Source organism: Condylura cristata, unplaced genomic scaffold (genome assembly GCF_000260355.1).
Source record: "Condylura cristata isolate star-nosed mole 26May11 unplaced genomic scaffold, ConCri1.0 scaffold00029, whole genome shotgun sequence".
Taxonomy (NCBI): Eukaryota; Metazoa; Chordata; class Mammalia; order Eulipotyphla; family Talpidae; genus Condylura; species Condylura cristata.
In genome coordinates, this window is record NW_004567130.1 from 1,017,932 (window position 1) to 1,034,173 (window position 16,242).

The 16,242-nt window shown below is 48.5% G+C and overlaps 2 protein-coding genes across 3 annotated transcripts in view; both read left to right on the plus strand.

Annotated features, from left to right (window-relative positions):
- The window catches only part of ATP6V0A2 (ATPase, H+ transporting, lysosomal V0 subunit a2), a 43,004-nt gene extending 29,777 nt beyond the window's left edge, over positions 1–13,227 (plus strand). Inside the window, exons 10-20 of one of the 2 annotated variants that reach the window (XM_004690824.2) lie at positions 2,065–2,215; positions 2,469–2,605; positions 2,866–3,053; positions 3,140–3,230; positions 3,659–3,777; positions 4,352–4,562; positions 5,177–5,296; positions 6,328–6,447; positions 7,741–7,858; positions 9,491–9,662; positions 10,281–10,617. In XM_004690824.2, the coding sequence (XP_004690881.1) occupies positions 2,065–2,215; positions 2,469–2,605; positions 2,866–3,053; positions 3,140–3,230; positions 3,659–3,777; positions 4,352–4,562; positions 5,177–5,296; positions 6,328–6,447; positions 7,741–7,858; positions 9,491–9,662; positions 10,281–10,383 (1,530 nt within the window). In that variant the 3' untranslated portion in view covers positions 10,384–10,617. Of the gene's footprint in view, positions 1–2,064; positions 2,216–2,468; positions 2,606–2,865; positions 3,054–3,139; positions 3,231–3,658; positions 3,778–4,351; positions 4,563–5,176; positions 5,297–6,327; positions 6,448–7,740; positions 7,859–9,490; positions 9,663–10,280 lie in introns of both variants that reach the window. The other variant, XM_012731122.1, reaches the window with a different exon arrangement.
- Positions 13,228–13,863: 636 nt separating this feature from the next.
- Positions 13,864–16,242, plus strand: part of DNAH10 (dynein, axonemal, heavy chain 10) — a 119,983-nt gene continuing 117,604 nt past the window's right edge. Inside the window, exons 1-2 of the mRNA XM_004690628.2 lie at positions 13,864–13,909; positions 15,814–15,900. Of these exons, the coding sequence (XP_004690685.2) occupies positions 13,879–13,909; positions 15,814–15,900 (118 nt within the window). The 5' untranslated portion in view covers positions 13,864–13,878. The remainder of the gene's footprint in view (positions 13,910–15,813; positions 15,901–16,242) is intronic.

Consider the following 16,242-nt stretch of genomic DNA (forward strand, 5'->3'; position numbering starts at 1 on the left):
GTTATCTACCTTCTAGTGAGTCCAGGGTGTTTTCGTTTGGGTTAAAACTTGTAGTAAGTGAGTCTATAGTCCGTTTTCAGTCCTCAATTCCTATGCAGGCTTGGACGCAGTGATCTCGGCGTCTTTACTCTGCCGCCATCTTCCAGAAGTCTCCTGCTTTTTCTTTATTTTTAAAAAAGATTTATTTATTTATGCATCCAAGAACTGGGGTGTAGGCTAAAGGTGCAGGGGGTGAGAGAGAGAGAGTGGGGAACAGAGCAGACAGGTCTGAAATCCACTGCTGAGGGGAGCAGCGGGGACACAGAAGAGGTCTGCTGTGCCATGTGGGTCACTTCCCTGTCCAGGGATTGAACTCAGGCTGCAGTATCTGGCGATAGCTTGATTGCTCTGAGACTATAACCCCTGTAACCACCAGGGAGGCCCCCATGGCTTTGCATTTTTCCCAGGAATTTTCATGTTCTTTTATAGTTATAACCAACCAATTAATTGGTCCATAGTGTTGGTGAAACCAGCTAGTTGCCCCATTAGGGCCCATTGACCTGTTGGGCTGGTTTGTGTCTCGAATGCCACTTTTGCTGCCTGTGACACTGAGTTTGACTTGGAGTCCCCCAGACGACTCCATGCTGTCTCTGGTCTGGTGGAAGGGGCGGGTGGTCTCTCCAGCGTTCTCAGCTGGTCTTGTGTAGCAGGAGGCCATGAGCTCTCCCGTGCAGGTGCCTGGATAGTCTTGCCTCTGTGGTCAGATGTTAGTTTTTCTAGAAATAAAATCCTTGGAACATGTTTTTTTGTTTGTTTTTATGTGTTGGGGCCATTTTGTTTTCATATAGTGTTGCTAAGAGCCTGTCACTGATCTCATATTCTTTTTCATGTAAATCATGCTATTTTTTGCACTTGAGAGCTCAAAAACTTCTTTCTCTTAAAGAATTATAATTTTACTGGCCATTTTGGGTTGGTATTCTCAGATATACTATGTATTCTTTTAATATGTAGTAGTGGTGTTTGTATTTTAGAAAATTTCTGAACACCCAAAATGTGTTTTTTTCTGTTTCCTTGTTCTGACTTTCTTCATGCTGAATATTAACCGTTAAGGTGAACGTTCTCTGCTTATTTCAATAATTTTTTCTTAATGCTTTTTGTCTTCCTTCACTTCCTGAAATGTAAAAATTTCTTCTCTTTTCACTTTCTTTTACTAGGAATTTTTTGTTCACTTTTGTGTTCTAGTTCAATTTTATTTCTGAAGTAAAGATTTTCTTTTCTTTTTAATTCCTTGTTGTCTTCTGTTATCTGGTTTCTGACTCTTTTTCTCATTTATGGTGCTTTTTTCTGCCAGATATTATTTTCACGTTTGTTCAACTCATTTTGGAATAGTAATCTGCATGCTGACTGCGGTGTGGACATGTCATCCAGGAGCTGGCAAGGGGGGTGGTAACTTTATGTGGGATTTGACCTCTGTATTCTTTTGAACACTTTGAAATGAAATTAGTTTTCTGGAATATGTTTTACACACTCAGGAAATACTGTGTTACATGTAATCCGTAATTGGGTGTATGAATATATATTCAAGATAACTCACGGAAATAGTACAGTAGAAGTGGCATAAATGCGCCAGGTATTATAGGAGCTTTCTAGGTGAGCATGTTAATATCACCAGGGGCCTTCTGAAATCAGAAGGTGGGTTTGAGCCCTGCACCAACTGCTAGCGCCCCTCGCATAGCCCGGAGCTGGTGCTTATTAAGAGTCCTGGGGGCGCAAGGGGTTAAAGCGCAGCACTATGAGCTGTCTGCAACCACTGCAGCACACGTTTGTTTGATCCCCGGCCCTGGAGGTGACTCACATGGCGTGGCAGACCTCTCCTGACCCGCCTGCTACTCCCCTCAGCAGTGTACTTTGTTGATCTGCCTGTTCTGCTCCCCACTCTGTCTTTAGTGAATCTTCTCATCTCCCCCACGCCTCTGGTCTGTACCCCAGTTCTTATATGCATAAGTAAGTAAATCTTAAAAAAAAAAAAAAAGAGTCCTTGGACAATCATGTTTCTCTTCCTTTCTCTTTATTTTAATATGAAAGCGAGAGAGTGGTGCTACGATCCCCTCATTTATGAACACCATCCCGACGAAAGAAACACCCCCAACGCTGATTCGCACTAACAAGTTCACTGAGGGATTCCAGAACATCGTGGATGCCTACGGTGTGGGGAGCTACCGTGAGGTCAACCCAGGTGGGCTCTGCTCCTGTGTATCCTTGGGCTTTACCTGGCTGCTGCTCTGTCTCCACGTCAGAACATGCCTGAAATGTCTCTCGTGATGACAGGCTTGCCACTGCTGTCTTGTCGTCTTACTGGCTGACAAGTGTCAGAGTAACCTGGTTCTATCTGGGAATTCTGGGGAAAGTTGGGGCTGCGAGCGATGTTGTGTCTGGATTGACCAGGCGTCCTGCCTTCCCAGCCTAAGCTACCTCATGCCTTCCTGCAGCGCTCTTCACCATCATCACGTTCCCCTTCTTGTTTGCTGTGATGTTTGGAGACTTCGGACATGGCTTTGTGATGTTCCTCTTTGCCCTCTTGTTGGTGTTGAATGAAAACCACCCCAGCCTGAACCAGTCCCAAGAGGTGAGCGCATACCCCAGCTCCCTGTCTGGCATGAGTGTCTCCTGTTTGGCTGAAAGGCAGAGGCAGGTTTTGAGTGGCAGCTCCAGCTACCACTGTCTCCCTAGCTGAGTGTGAGAAGTGTGGGCGTGTTGTCCTGTATGTCAGGGAGGTCCCATCAGGTTGTGTTTGAGGGCCGCAAGGGGGGCAACAGGTCACACCGGGACCCTATCCATCAGCACATTCCCAGGAGCTCCAGGTGCTCACTGCTTCTCCTTTCCCAGATCATGCGGATGTTCTTCAATGGCCGCTATATCCTCCTGCTGATGGGGCTCTTCTCCGTGTACACTGGCCTCATATACAACGACTGCTTTTCTAAGTCGGTCAACCTTTTCGGCTCAGGATGGAACGTGTCTGCCATGTACAGCTCCAGCCATGCCCCAGGGGAGCGGGAAAAGATGGTGCTCTGGAAGTAAGTGCTGCCTCCCCTGCTGCCTGGGTCAGGCCTCGCCTGCCTGCCCGCCTGTCTGCTCTGAGCTGCTCCCACTTCCCTTGCAGCGACAGTGTGGTCAGGCACAACAGGGTCCTGCAACTGGACCCCAGCATCCCCGGAGTCTTCCAAGGCCCCTATCCTCTGGGGATTGACCCGGTAAGTGCACCTTCCCACCTCTCTTCTGGGGCCCTGCCAATTCTCAGACTCCAGCAGAGGAAGCCTTGCCCTTCAAAGTGCTCTGTCCCCCCAACCCACTGTCTCTCCTGCTCCTCCTCATGTTACTTAGGAAACATATGTTATTGCTCTTGATGTCACTCATTGTACCTGTCTTTGATAGTCACCGAGGGTTTGGGGGAGCAAGGGTGGGGGTGTGTATGTGTGTGAAGGCTCTGGTATAGCCAGTGGGCCTGGGCGAAGGTGTCACACAGTCTGCCCACCTGCTTTCTGTTATACTTATACTTGAACCTGTCTTTCAGTTTGGGATCAGTGCTTTCTGGAGTGTCACCTCTTTACCCTAAGACAGTTGAAGGATGTCACAAATTTCTTTTCTTTTTTTTTTTTTTTTGTTCTGTTGTTTTTTTTAGATTTGGAACTTGGCCACAAACCGCCTCACTTTTCTAAATTCTTTCAAAATGAAAATGTCTGTGATTTTAGGAATTATTCACATGACTTTTGGCGTCACTCTGGGAATATTTAACCACTTGTAAGTACAGGTTCTTTTTAGGAGTATTTAGAGGCTGAGTCTGATATTTCTTAAACTTTGCTCCTTGATGGAAGACTGGTCACAGTGGGGGAGCCAGCACAGTGGGGTCTTGTGGGGGTGACTCAGTTCTGATGATGCCGTGTCTTTGCATCTTGAGTGATTCATCCATCCACCAAATACCTATTGAGCACATGGTATGCGCCAGGCTATTCTGACCCTGAGGACTGAACGGTGGGGACGGAACAAGCTTTCTACCTCATGGAACTTAAATTCAAGTGAGGGAAACAAACAACATGTCACATTAATGACAGAAATGGACTTTGTCATGTCCTTTTTAAATTTTATAAATTACAAGGCATTTTGTTTATTAGAGCTTCAGCATTTGTGCAGTGAGAAACTGGCCCCCTTCATTGCCCCAGCTCCTCTCTGGGCTGAGTCTGGATCATTGGTCAGGGCGTCGTGAGAACAGAGCCTGCCGGCAGCCCCACACAGGGATTTAGAATGGATTCATCCTTGTTATCTTAGTCTGATCTTGTGGATCCACAGATTAAAACCATTTTTTTCAATTTTCTAGGCACTTCAGGAAGAAGTTCAATATTTATTTGGTTTCCATCCCAGAGCTGCTCTTCATGCTTTGCATCTTCGGCTACCTTATATTTATGATTGTCTACAAGTGGCTGGTCTACTCGGCAGAAACCTCCAGAGTCGCTCCCAGCATTCTGATTGAGTTTATTAACATGTTTTTGTTCCCAGCCAGTGAAACCAGCGGTCTTTACAGAGGGCAGGTAGATCATCTTTCTGCTCTTGAATTAGGCTTTTTGATTTAGATACTTGAGTTCTCATTGAGCTCACATTGGCTCATGGAGTTGTGTGGCGTTTGTGCTGACAGCATTGTCATCAACCTGTCGTTGCCACCTTGAATTAGGTCTAAATAACTGAAAGTCTCGCTCCTTTTTAATAAAACATTTTTGGCTGTGTTCTGGATGTTGCTTCACTGTTTTTCAGTGTGGAGGAACGCCCACTGCTCCACGCTCATACTTCTCGAGTAGTCAGAGCAGAAAGACACGACCAAGAACATAAAACCATGTATGGCCCAGTTCATGTCTTCCCGTTTAAGAGCGTTTTCAGAAAATGGCTGACTTGAGTTTGAATGTAGTTAGTATTTTCCTACAAATCTCTTGCTGGTCTAAACAGCAGAGTATTCACTGCTCTTCTGCTAGTGCTTGTTGGTTCTAGAATTCAGGAGTTCGGGCAGGGGGCAGGCTCCTGGCAGACACCACTGGGCCGGTGCCCAGCACGCGCTCCTCCTCGAGAGGCCTGCCCGCGCGCTCGGCCCTTGCAGCCGGCCAGCAGCACCTGGGCCGGGCCCCGCATCCCACTCACGCCCTCTGCTCCGCAGGAACATGTGCAGAGGCTGCTGCTGGCTGTCACTGCCCTGTCTGTCCCCGTCCTCTTCTTGGGAAAACCACTCTTCCTCCTGTGGCTGCACAACGGGCGCAGCTGCTTCGGGGTCAGCAGGGTGAGTCTGGGTGTGTGTTTGGAGCCTGGTCTGTCTGCAGTGGCAATGGGGGTGGGCACCGAAAAGAGCTTTAGAGCCCAGCTCTGGCTGGAGGGTCTGCGCTCCCTCAACGGCACCTGAGCTGCCGTCTGCAGGTGTCCACCTCAGGCCTGCATGTCTAGGCTGCCCTCCGGAACAGCTTGTCGAAGCCAGAAACCTCCCCCTTCCCCCACTCTTGCCTCTGGACTTTCTATTTTAATTTTTTTAACTTAAATAATAGAAATCAATTATCAGAAGTGTGGAAAATACAGAAAACGTTCTCTGAAACTCTCCCACCCAGCTATGACCAGTGTCACAGTTTTGTTCAATTTCATTCTAGATTATTTCCCTGTGTGTCTAGTTTTTTATTTTTTTAACCTTTGGTGACAAATAGTTAGCATAACTTTTCAGGGATTGGGTCGGGGTGCCCTGTGTTTCCTCTGTGCTACCACCCTGGCCATCACATCTGAAAACTGGTCCTGCCCACTCCACAGCCCCTACCTCCCATCCCACTTTCTCTTGTAGGGGTTTGACTGCCCTGGGAACCTCAAGGAGAGGGGCCTGGCAGCGCTTTTCCTTCATGGCTACCTGGTCTTGCTAAGCCCGGCATTGCAGGCTCGTATGCATCATGGCAGTGCCAGATCCTCCTCCCTCTCAAGGCCAAATCTGTACCCTTGCAGCGATGCTGCTGTGATGTGCTCTGCGAGGTGTGCCTGCCCTCAGAACAGAGTCGCCAGGTCACCTGGACATTTACCCTGACCACTGAGAGCAAGGGCTTGTGGTCTCCATAGCCACAGCATTTCACACAGGGTCTAGTCCACACCCTCACCAGCACTGTTATATTAAATAGCCAACTTCATGGGTATAAAATGCTCATTTTCCCTTAATGATCTTTTTTTTTGGTCCAGGAGCTGACTCGTTTAGAGAGACAGTAGTGCAGTAGTGGCTATGAGTTTGGTTTTGTCACAACCTCGAGATGCCGGGGCACTAACTCCTGTTCTTTTGGCTTTCAGAGTGGCTACACGCTTGTGAGGAAAGACAGTGAGGAAGAAGTTTCCTTGCTGGGCAGCCAAGACATCGAGGAGGGAAACAACCAGGTGGAAGATGGATGTAGGGAGGTCACGTGCGAAGAGGTAACCTTTTCCATTCTGTGTGCACACCTGGCTCAGCAGCTGCGTCAGGCCTGGCACTGTCCCTGGATGACTGCTCAGGGGAGGAAGCCCATCTGTCCAGGCAGCGCCTGGGGCTCTTCTGCCAGGCTTTGGGGAAGGGCACTGTCTTGTCAAAGCTGCTTCAGTAACAAGATGATTGTGCTGTTGGGAGCGAATAGCGCCCAGGATGTTGCACTGAGAGCCAGATCCTCACTGCCCTGAGGAGAATTCTGCATGATCTAGAGTTCAGTCTGGCTGGTCCAAGCTTGGAAGTGGTTACCAGGAAAGACCCTCAAGCATTGGCTGTTGCATTGAATTGGGATGTAAAGAATACAGAAGCTGTCTGGTTGGCCTGTAATCAGGAGCTTTCCCTGAGCCTTCAGCAGATCCAGAATGTGTATTCTTCTAGAACATTTCTGCAAGGAAAAATTCCTGCCTGGAGACATGCAGAAACCTATATGAGCTCCATAAGATCTCACGTATCAGGAAAGATGCCCAAAAAAATCCTGTGACTTTGTTCTTTGTTGTCAGGAGGCACCTTTGGGCTAGTGACTTACTTGCTCCTCTGCCTCCGTTTGGGCCCGTGTTCTCCTGGAGCGGGCTGGAGACAGCTAGCCCTGGTCCCCACGCACAGCCGTCAGCCCGTCTGAACAGAGTAGCAGTACCAACACTATTCCACCTCTTCTCGTTACATGTTATGTTCTTTGCTCACTAGTTATGAAAGGCAGTGAGAAGCAATCGCATTTCTCACTCTCCTTGTTCTAAATAGGGGACTGGGAAAGTCTTAAACACAAATGGTTGTAGAAAACTCTGAATATAACGATAATATAACAGTGTTGACTGTGGCCACAGAAAAGCCCTATGAGCCCCCAGGCCCAGCAAACAAGCCGTAAGGTAAGATGCCTTTCACTGTCAGGGCCTGCCTGTGATTTTCCCACGTGTCTCATCAACATGTGTGTCTGTCAACCCCCCCACATTGCTGAGTAGCTGTCTAGCCTTTGGCTGGTACCTGGTGCTTTTTTTCACATTGGGGTGACCTGTAGTCAGGCTACCAGCTCAGGGATCTAGGGGCAGGTGGAGTGACGGTGGCCCTCCAGCCTACCTCTGAAGAACTGAGGCCTCCAGTTTGTGGAGGTGAGGGGAATGGGGTCTCAGCGCTGTGAGCAGAACTCAGATCTGCAGGGTCCCATGCTCCAGCCTGTTCCTACTAACATGCCAGAGCATGTTGGGTGCAGATAATGCAGGGACCGACATCTGCTGTGTTATCTCTCTTAGTTCAACTTTGGAGAAATACTGATGACCCAAGTCATTCACTCCATTGAGTACTGCCTGGGCTGCATCTCCAACACTGCTTCATACCTGCGCCTCTGGGCCCTCAGCCTGGCTCATGCACGTAAGTTCTGGCTTAGACCTGCAGTTCTTAAACCCAGTGCCTGGACACCCTGTAGGCAATGCATGGCGAACCCTGGGGGCACCATGGGACACTTCTAAGTTTTCTAGGTAGAAACTACCCCACCTTTCAGATGTTGCATGGAAGAGTAACGGGATAGGTTCTTTGGACTTCTCTTTTGGTGTTTCTTTTGGCCTAGTGGTGCTGTGAGATGACTAAGACAGGAGCTTAGAACAGGAGACTAGCCACTGTCCCCGTGGCCATTTTTGTCTTTACCCTTACTGTTTCAGTCATTCCTGCCTCGCCAAGTATGGGTATCTGTCAAGCAAGTCCAGCAGCGGAACTGGTACATAGTACTGATTTTAGGCAACCTCTTTCTCCCTCCCACTCCTACCCTGTCAAGTTCTACTCGTGTTCATATTTCAGGTGTCATGGCAAGGCCCCTGGAAACAGTTCAGATCTCAATCACTGTGGCTAGTTAGTAGCTGTGAGGATGTGCATGGCTGCATGCCCAGTGCTAGACACCTCTCTCTGAGGCTGTGGCCGCGGGCCTCTGTGCCCTCACCCAAGCATACATAGCGCGGGTGGCAATGCACAGGGGACAAGGAAGCAGAAATGGCCTGCATAGTGAGCACATGGCAGAGGAAGCAGAGTGGACACCCTGGCTGTGGACGGCTTTTCTGTGTCTGGAGTTCCAGAAGAACTTCTATAGGTGCTGCTGCCCAGGCCTCATGCCAGGTGATGCTGCAAAGTGAGGACGCACCTGCTGCGGATGCCCTGTCCCGGGCTGCTGAGTGCTGGGCGGTGTTTGGGCACTGAAGGTGCAGGGACACGGTGCTGGGCACTGACCCTACCAGAGAAGATGGGACAGTTGCTAAGAACAGAGAGGAGCTGGCTCCCATTCATCTGCCCATGTTGGCCGTGCGGGAGAGACCTCCATCGATGTCCTCCATGACAGTACAAAAGAGCGAATATTCCGTGTGTCTAATGCGCTAGAAATAGATTTGCTGTGTTTTTAAAAAGTCCCCTGTGCATCTATAACTGGTAGTAGAAGAATTTTTAATATTTTGATGAAAACCGTTGACGTACCTGGAGGTCCTCTCCCCCTCCTGCTGTGAAGGACCACATGGCGACCCCTCTGTGCACAGTTCTCCCACCTTCGCCTGTGCATGCAAACCACCAGATGAGCGTTTGGCTTCTGTTTCTGTTTGGTGTTAGTTGCCTCAACATCTAGCGAGCTTAGCCAAAGTCTGCAGTTGCACAGCTGGCAGGAACTATAGTCTGATGCTGATTTTGCAGAAGAGCAGTCTGACGCCCAGGAGGATCAGTGCGAACAGGTCAAGCCATCAGCTGGCTAGTGTGGGAAGCCCGCTTCTGGCTGCCAGCCCAGCTTCGTGTGGATATAGCCAGCGCAGGTGGCCTGGGCTAGCCCCCAGGAGGCAGGCATGCAGGTGCCCCTCATGGGGAGACAGTGGCAGAGCTGCCAGGCTGCACAGCCACGCACCTGTATTAAGGAGGCCTCAGGCTGTTTTATGGGCTAAGTCCAGGATGGGTAGCGGGCAGCCCTGTGCAGCCAGCACAGTGACGTGACTCGCTGAGTGCCAGCGGGTTGTCTGCCCGTTGCTTCCCTTGCAGAGCTGTCCGACGTCCTGTGGGCCATGCTGATGCGGGTGGGCCTCCGCGTGGACACCACCTACGGGGTCCTGCTACTGCTTCCCGTCATCGCGCTCTTTGCAGTTCTGACAATTTTCATCCTTTTGATCATGGAAGGGCTTTCTGCATTTCTTCATGCCATCCGTCTCCATTGGTGAGTCTGCAATTTCTGGGGAATGTTTGCACAAAAGCCTATATGGAGAGCCAGACTGCTGCTCCCAAATATATATGACAGAACCTGCAAATTTGTGCTGATGGGGGCTGGTTTGTCCCTTCTTGATGCTGGGTTCTGAATTAAGCTCCTCGGAGTTAAGATTGTGTTTTGTAGATGAACTCTTGTTACTGAGTAGTGATAACGAGTGCGTGCTGCTGAGTAACTGTGTATTTAGGTGTTCCATTCATTCTGGGTCTGGCAGTTGCTTCATCTTACTGTACGATGAAGAGTACTCCTTACATGTTTCTTAGTGTTTCATAGTGTGTATCAGGTCACTTGTCTGTGTGTCCACTGACTGGAGTAGGAGATTCCCAGCTTGTATGGGTGTCTATAGAGTGTGAGGTGGTGTGTACTGGTGTGTCTGTTGCACATTTAGAAGGCACCTGAGATTGTGTGTTTGGATTTTATAGCAGCAAAAATATTTGCACCAAAAGCATGCATGGAGTGAAGCAACCTTAGATGGGAGTGTCTTTTCTTATCTCATTCTTACAATGTTGAAATGTTATTTTAAGAAATAAAAGAAATGTTTTAATATGTTTTTTTTTTTTTTTTTTTTAGGGTAGAGTTTCAGAACAAATTCTATGTTGGTGCAGGCACCAAGTTTGTTCCTTTCTCATTCAGTCTGCTTTCATCAAAGCTCAGTGGTGATGACATGGCATGAGCATATTGCTGGAACCAACAAGCTCTCAGATTTGTGGAGAATTATCATGTTCTAGAATTTCACTATGTCAGATTTATGATTGGAAAAATTCTGTCTTCATTGATTGCCTTATGATATAGCCAAATAATTCTGTAAGATATACCTCTTCCTCTTGTTAAATATTTTGTAAAGTTTGTCAATTTCAGATATATAAATTTCAGTTTTTATGATGAGCAATTATAAGTTGATCCCAAAGGTTATGTTAAAAATGTTTTTAAAAAATACAGGCGTCGTGGAGAGAAGCCAAGTTTGAAAGGCTCATCAGAAATGATCTTAGGTACCCGATTCCTTCTCACTTTATTAAAGAAAAAAAACGTTATTCTGTCACTTAAGTTGTCAGAAGATATTTTCCAACAGCTGGTTTAGTTTTTTGAAAAATTGAATTTTAGTAATCAGGAGATTCACAGATCATCTGCTTTATTGAAAGTTTGCAACTGTATTTTTATCACAAGCTACTAGAATTGCAAGTAGAGAACTTTCTACAGCTTTGTTTTAATAATTGGGGAAAATGGGACAAAATGATACTCAGCAAATGATTATCCCACTGATCTGTTTTTTTAAAGACTCATACTCTGTTATGCTGACATAAAGCCAGTTGTGATAACTGTGTGTCTGAAAAGCTAGGCTGAGTGCTTGGCCTTCACACCCAGCGTGACTGTGGGTGAGATGGTATGGATTCATTTTGAACTTATGACCCATGTGACCAATGTTACTGATGTAGAGGGTTTTTTTTTTTTAACTCACTGAAGGAAAAGTTAAAAAATAGTAGTATTTTGTATATTTTTATAAGGAAATATAAATTAAGCTATTTTACCATGAAGAGATTGCACCTATCCTTGAGAATAGTATAATTTTTTACTCTCAGACTAATTCTAAATACAGGTCTGGTTGACAAAGGCATTTAATTTAAACTTTCAAACACTAGATCAGTCGAACTAATTCTTACTAAGTCATTAATTTATAATCTGCTTAAATTCATGTGTTCACTTGGCCTTTTAGTTTGGATGAACTTTAGGCAGTCTTATTGGACACTTTGGTCTGTGTTCTTGTAAATTATGTTTATTTTCCATATTTTATCTTAATCGATTTTAGATAATTATTTTCAAAAAGAAATCTATAGTATTTTCACTTACTATCTTGATAAAGACACATGAACAGGCCCACTTGACCAGCTCCCTTCCCTGACTGCTGGTGGAGGGCTGGGCCTTCCCCGCCCTGGGCACTGAAGCTCAGCCCGTGTTTCAAGGTGATGTCAAAACGTGTTTGCTGAGTAAGAGGCATGATCCCAGAGATTGTGACTAGAGCATCAGACCTTTCCCATTGTGGCCAGAATCCCAAGCTGTTCCTTTGTGAGATGGCACCCAGAACCCCTTTGGGTTTCTGGTGTCTGTTCCTCATGCTAAAATAGCAAACATGAAATGATGCTGCTGTGACTTGGAAATTCTACTTTTCAAGCTCAGAAAGGTGCCACCATGTTGGGCAACGTATTGCATGAAGGGGAAGCCCAAGTACCCCTTTTAACCAGGCTTTACCCACTACTTTCCGCTCAAGGCTGGAGTCCCCACCTGTGCCATTTCCACTGCTTTGCTCCAAGAATCTGTTGTGATGATGTGGGAATTGCCTGGGAGCCCCGAGATGTCAGGGCACCTACCTGAGACAGACGACCAGTTGGAACGTGACTGCCCCCACTGGTCATCATGGGGCTTCTTGTCATCTTAGTCAAGATTTCTTTCCAGGATGTAGACCAGAGCAGACCATGTCGAAGTTGACTATGACATAGTTATGTAAATGTAGTTATATACAAAAGTTATTAGCACTCCCTAGCCTTTGTGGAAGTATGCTACAGTTTGATGGTGTCTTATAAGCCCCAGGAGAAATATTTCTTCTTTATAATGTACTCGTTCCAGTGTGCCAAAGCACCTGTTCTGCTTTATTTTAAATTAATTAGCAGAACTTTCTCATGAGTCCTTTTTATTCCCTTCATTGGCCAGAGGCGAACCGCCAGTTGAGGCTCAATATCTGTTTCTTTCCAAAGACCAATGGCTGCGTTTCCCAGTTTTCATCCCATGTGTTAACAGAGTCCTGAAATTAAAATTTTAGAAACCAAGGGGTTTCTTCAGTGAGAGAGGATTTGATTTCATCCTGTGCAGGCCAGGAGTGTGGCTCTGGCCACACAGTTGTGATCAGTCAAGGAGGTGTCCTGGAGGGCCAGGGGCTCTGGGGCCTGGCAGTGTGGGTAGGACTTCGAAAAGACTGATGACCCCCACATGCACTCTCCTCACCTCTGGGAAGGGTGCAGATCCCATCACTCTGGCCCCACTCTCCCACCTGCAGCAGACATAGATTATAATGCAGGTAACTCTCGGAAGTTTATGAATTAAATACTTTTAGAGCCTGATTCATTTTTGGAAGACAAATACCTACAGCTGTTCTGCAGTCTGAATTGAAAACCAGTACACTTATTACCAATTCAAAGCCAGGCTTGTTGTATGCCCTCTGGTGTATCTCCAGGAAGGCGCTAAGACGTCTCCCTTCAAAATGAGGAGAGCAAGGCAGCGTGGAGGAAGTGTCCAGCAGCGAAGCCACTGATGCTGAGCCTTGGTCTAGGATTTTAAGACAAACGGAAACCACTTGTTCCTTGATGGGAAAAATCCAACAAGAATGGCCGGTTTTTAGGATCAGCCTTGGGAGCCCAGGCCCTGGACTCTTGGGGAAATGACAGTGACAAATTAGAAAAACATGCATGAAAGGACAAATTTGCATCTTCCGACAGTATTGACCGTTATTTTACTAATGAAAAATAAATATGTCTATATTTTTAAAACATGGGTGTTTTGCTTTATTAGACCCAAGCCCTAGGCCCCTTCCCTGCAGATTCCACAGGGCCCAGAAGCCACTTGTCCCTTTTTGGAACCGTCTTCCCAGTCGCTCACGTCTTCTGAAGTTCTTTGATGGTCAGACACCTGCCTGCCTCCCCACCTCTGCCACCTGTGAGTCAGAACGACCAGGGGCAGCGGTTCGGAGGTGGCCGCCCAGGAACAGATACAGGCTGGCCCCGGGGCCTCGCGGTCAGAGCAGGGTGGGCGCACGTGGGGGCAGCCTCGCCCCGGCTTGCTGCCACCCCACCCGGGCTCCGCCGCTCTCCGTGGTCCTGGCGGGCGCGGGTCAAGGCGGCCACCGCCGCTGTCGCTAGCAGCGCCGGTTGCCCGGGCGCTGGTCGCTAGGGGCGCCGTTGACAAGGACGCGCGCCGCCGGCGGGCCCTGCGCGGCGCCATGGACGACTTGCGGGTGGTGTGGATGCGCGACCGCGTGTACACCGCCTTCGGCCTCACAGACCCCCAGCTCTTCGAAGAGCTGCTGAACCGCGATGACGGCGAGGCAGAGGACTTGATCCTGCACTTCCTCAACCAGGCCACAGAGGAGGAGGCTGCCTCCACGCTCTTCTTCTACCGCACGATGGTGCCTGAGGAGGTGGAAGTGGAGATCGGTGAGCGCGCCCGCACTCCCGGCGCTCCTCGCCCGGGACGGGGTCCCCTGGGCTGGGCTTCCGACCCAGCCGCGTCCCGCGTGGTCACGCACCCTCCGCTTGTGTCCCGCAGGCGCCCGGGCGACCTCACCGGGGCTGCTTCAAAGGACTCACACAGGCCGACGGGCTCCCTTCATTCTTCTGTTTCCGCCCCTCCTCGCATAAAAACTTGTCTCTGCGCCAGTAACAACCACATGAGTGGAGACAAATAGGTGCTGGTGACAAGGGGTTTGTCCACACTAGCAGTGGCGTGCCCAAGGTGTCATTCTGATGGGTCAGCATGTATTACTGTATCTTGAAAGAACAAAGTGGAATTGTTTCGTGCAGTAGCACTTAAAACTTAAAAGAAAAAAAGCAAAAACAAAACACTCGGGTATTCTTGGAAAACACTCTTTTAAAGGTGCACAGAGAGCATACAACCAAGTGGGAATAGGCAATCCTTCACCTCCTGCTGCCCACTTCCATTTCTGAAGGTAACCACTAAAATGGTTTAGTGTATATCCTGCCAGGTCTTTTCCTAAAGCCGTCCACCCCTCCCACCCCCCTCCCTCCTGTCCACCCTTCCCACTCCCCTCCCTCCATATCTTTTATTTATCTATGTAATCATCTCTCTATGCAGAGGTTATTATCTCTATGTAGCAATATATAGATACATAGAGTTCCTAAATTCATAACTGATCTGTATAGTATATATGTGTATGATATATATGTCTGTCGATCTGTCAATAGATAAATACATAGTGACTTGTCCTCTTCCAACATATCTTGGAGAATGACATTTTTCATGTCAACACAACCTAGATCTTCCTAACTTTGTAGTTTTTTTTTTTTTAAAGATTTAATTATTATGTTTATAGAACTGGGGCACAGGCCAGAGGTGCAGGGGCAGGTGAGAGGATTCACCAGAGACAGAGTTGGGGGCAGAACAGGCCAACTGATGAAGTACACTGCTGAGGGGAGCAGTGGGTGGGTCTGGAGAGGTCTGCCAGGGCATGAGGGTCCACTCCCTGGCGGGGGATAGAACTTCACAGTGCTGTGCTTTAACCTGCAGCGCCACCAGGGAGAGCCCACTTCATAGGTTTTAAGTATATAGATGCAGCATGTTTTATTCCCTAAGTCTTGGGCACTCCCCTTTCCACACTATTTTTTGATAAACAAGATAACACTGTACGCTCTGTATTTCTGTAAGGTCACAAACATGGATCTGCTGATTCACAGTTTGGGGAGGTCCTGCCAATGGCCATGTCTCCACCCTGGTGACTGTCCAGCTCAGATGTTCTCCGCCATGTACATTTGCGGGTCCCATAAATGAGGGGTGGATGTACCATCTCATTCTGATTTACATTTTTATGACAATTAACAGAACTGGGCCTCTCTTTCTGGAACTGAGCCTCCTCTGGGAGGGCTGTAACCCTCTGACCACTCTGTGTCCTCCTTTCCTGGGGACTCTGCACCAGCCTCCCTTTGGTGCCATGGGAGCCGCTCAGTGGCTGAAACAGTTCTGAATGTCTGTGTCGGTTTGCAAAATGCCCCAAGCACATCAGGCCAGGGGCTACAGCAGAAAGAGGCAGGCTCTCCAGCTGGTAGTTGGCTGGGATTCCCCAGCAGGCCTGTTCTGGTGGCCCGAAGGCCAGTAGCTCACCACCAGCCAGCGAGCCAGCCAGCACCTTGACAGTGTCGGTCCTGGGTCAGTCCCAGGGAGGGTCAGCTAGCAGCCATGACCTCGCTGTGACCTGTAACAGATGTGTCTTGCACATCTGCATGCCTCACTGGTCCTGGGCTCTAAGGAGAGGGGCCTCCTAGGATCCTTTCTGTGCCGAACAATCGCGTTTTGTTTTTTTCTTTCCATTTATGTGGCTATAAAGGTGTGGAACCACTCACCCCATCCGAGGAGGGGGAGGATGAAGAGGAGAATGATTTGCAGAAGATGGAGGCCTTGGAGAAAGTGCCAGGTGTGGAATGGGGAAGGCCCTGGGGCTCAGAGCCTGCGGGGGGTGGGCCACCTGCCTAGTATCCCTACTGGGTGAGACTGGACGCAGTGCCAGGGTGGCTAACCAGGTAGTTACTACTTCCCTGGATCTGCCATGGCAAATGAGCAAAAACCAGGGGCTCAGAACTAAGGCACTGTTTGCCTGCAGTTATGGAGGGGAGATGTTCAAAACAAGGTGCCAGAAGGGCTTTGCCTGCCCCCTGCAGGCTACAGGAAGGACCTTTGGCAGCTCCTGCTTCAGGGATTCCTTGTGCTCCTGGGCTGGCACCCCCACCCTGCCCGGTTCCTGGCTGCGTGGTCTTGC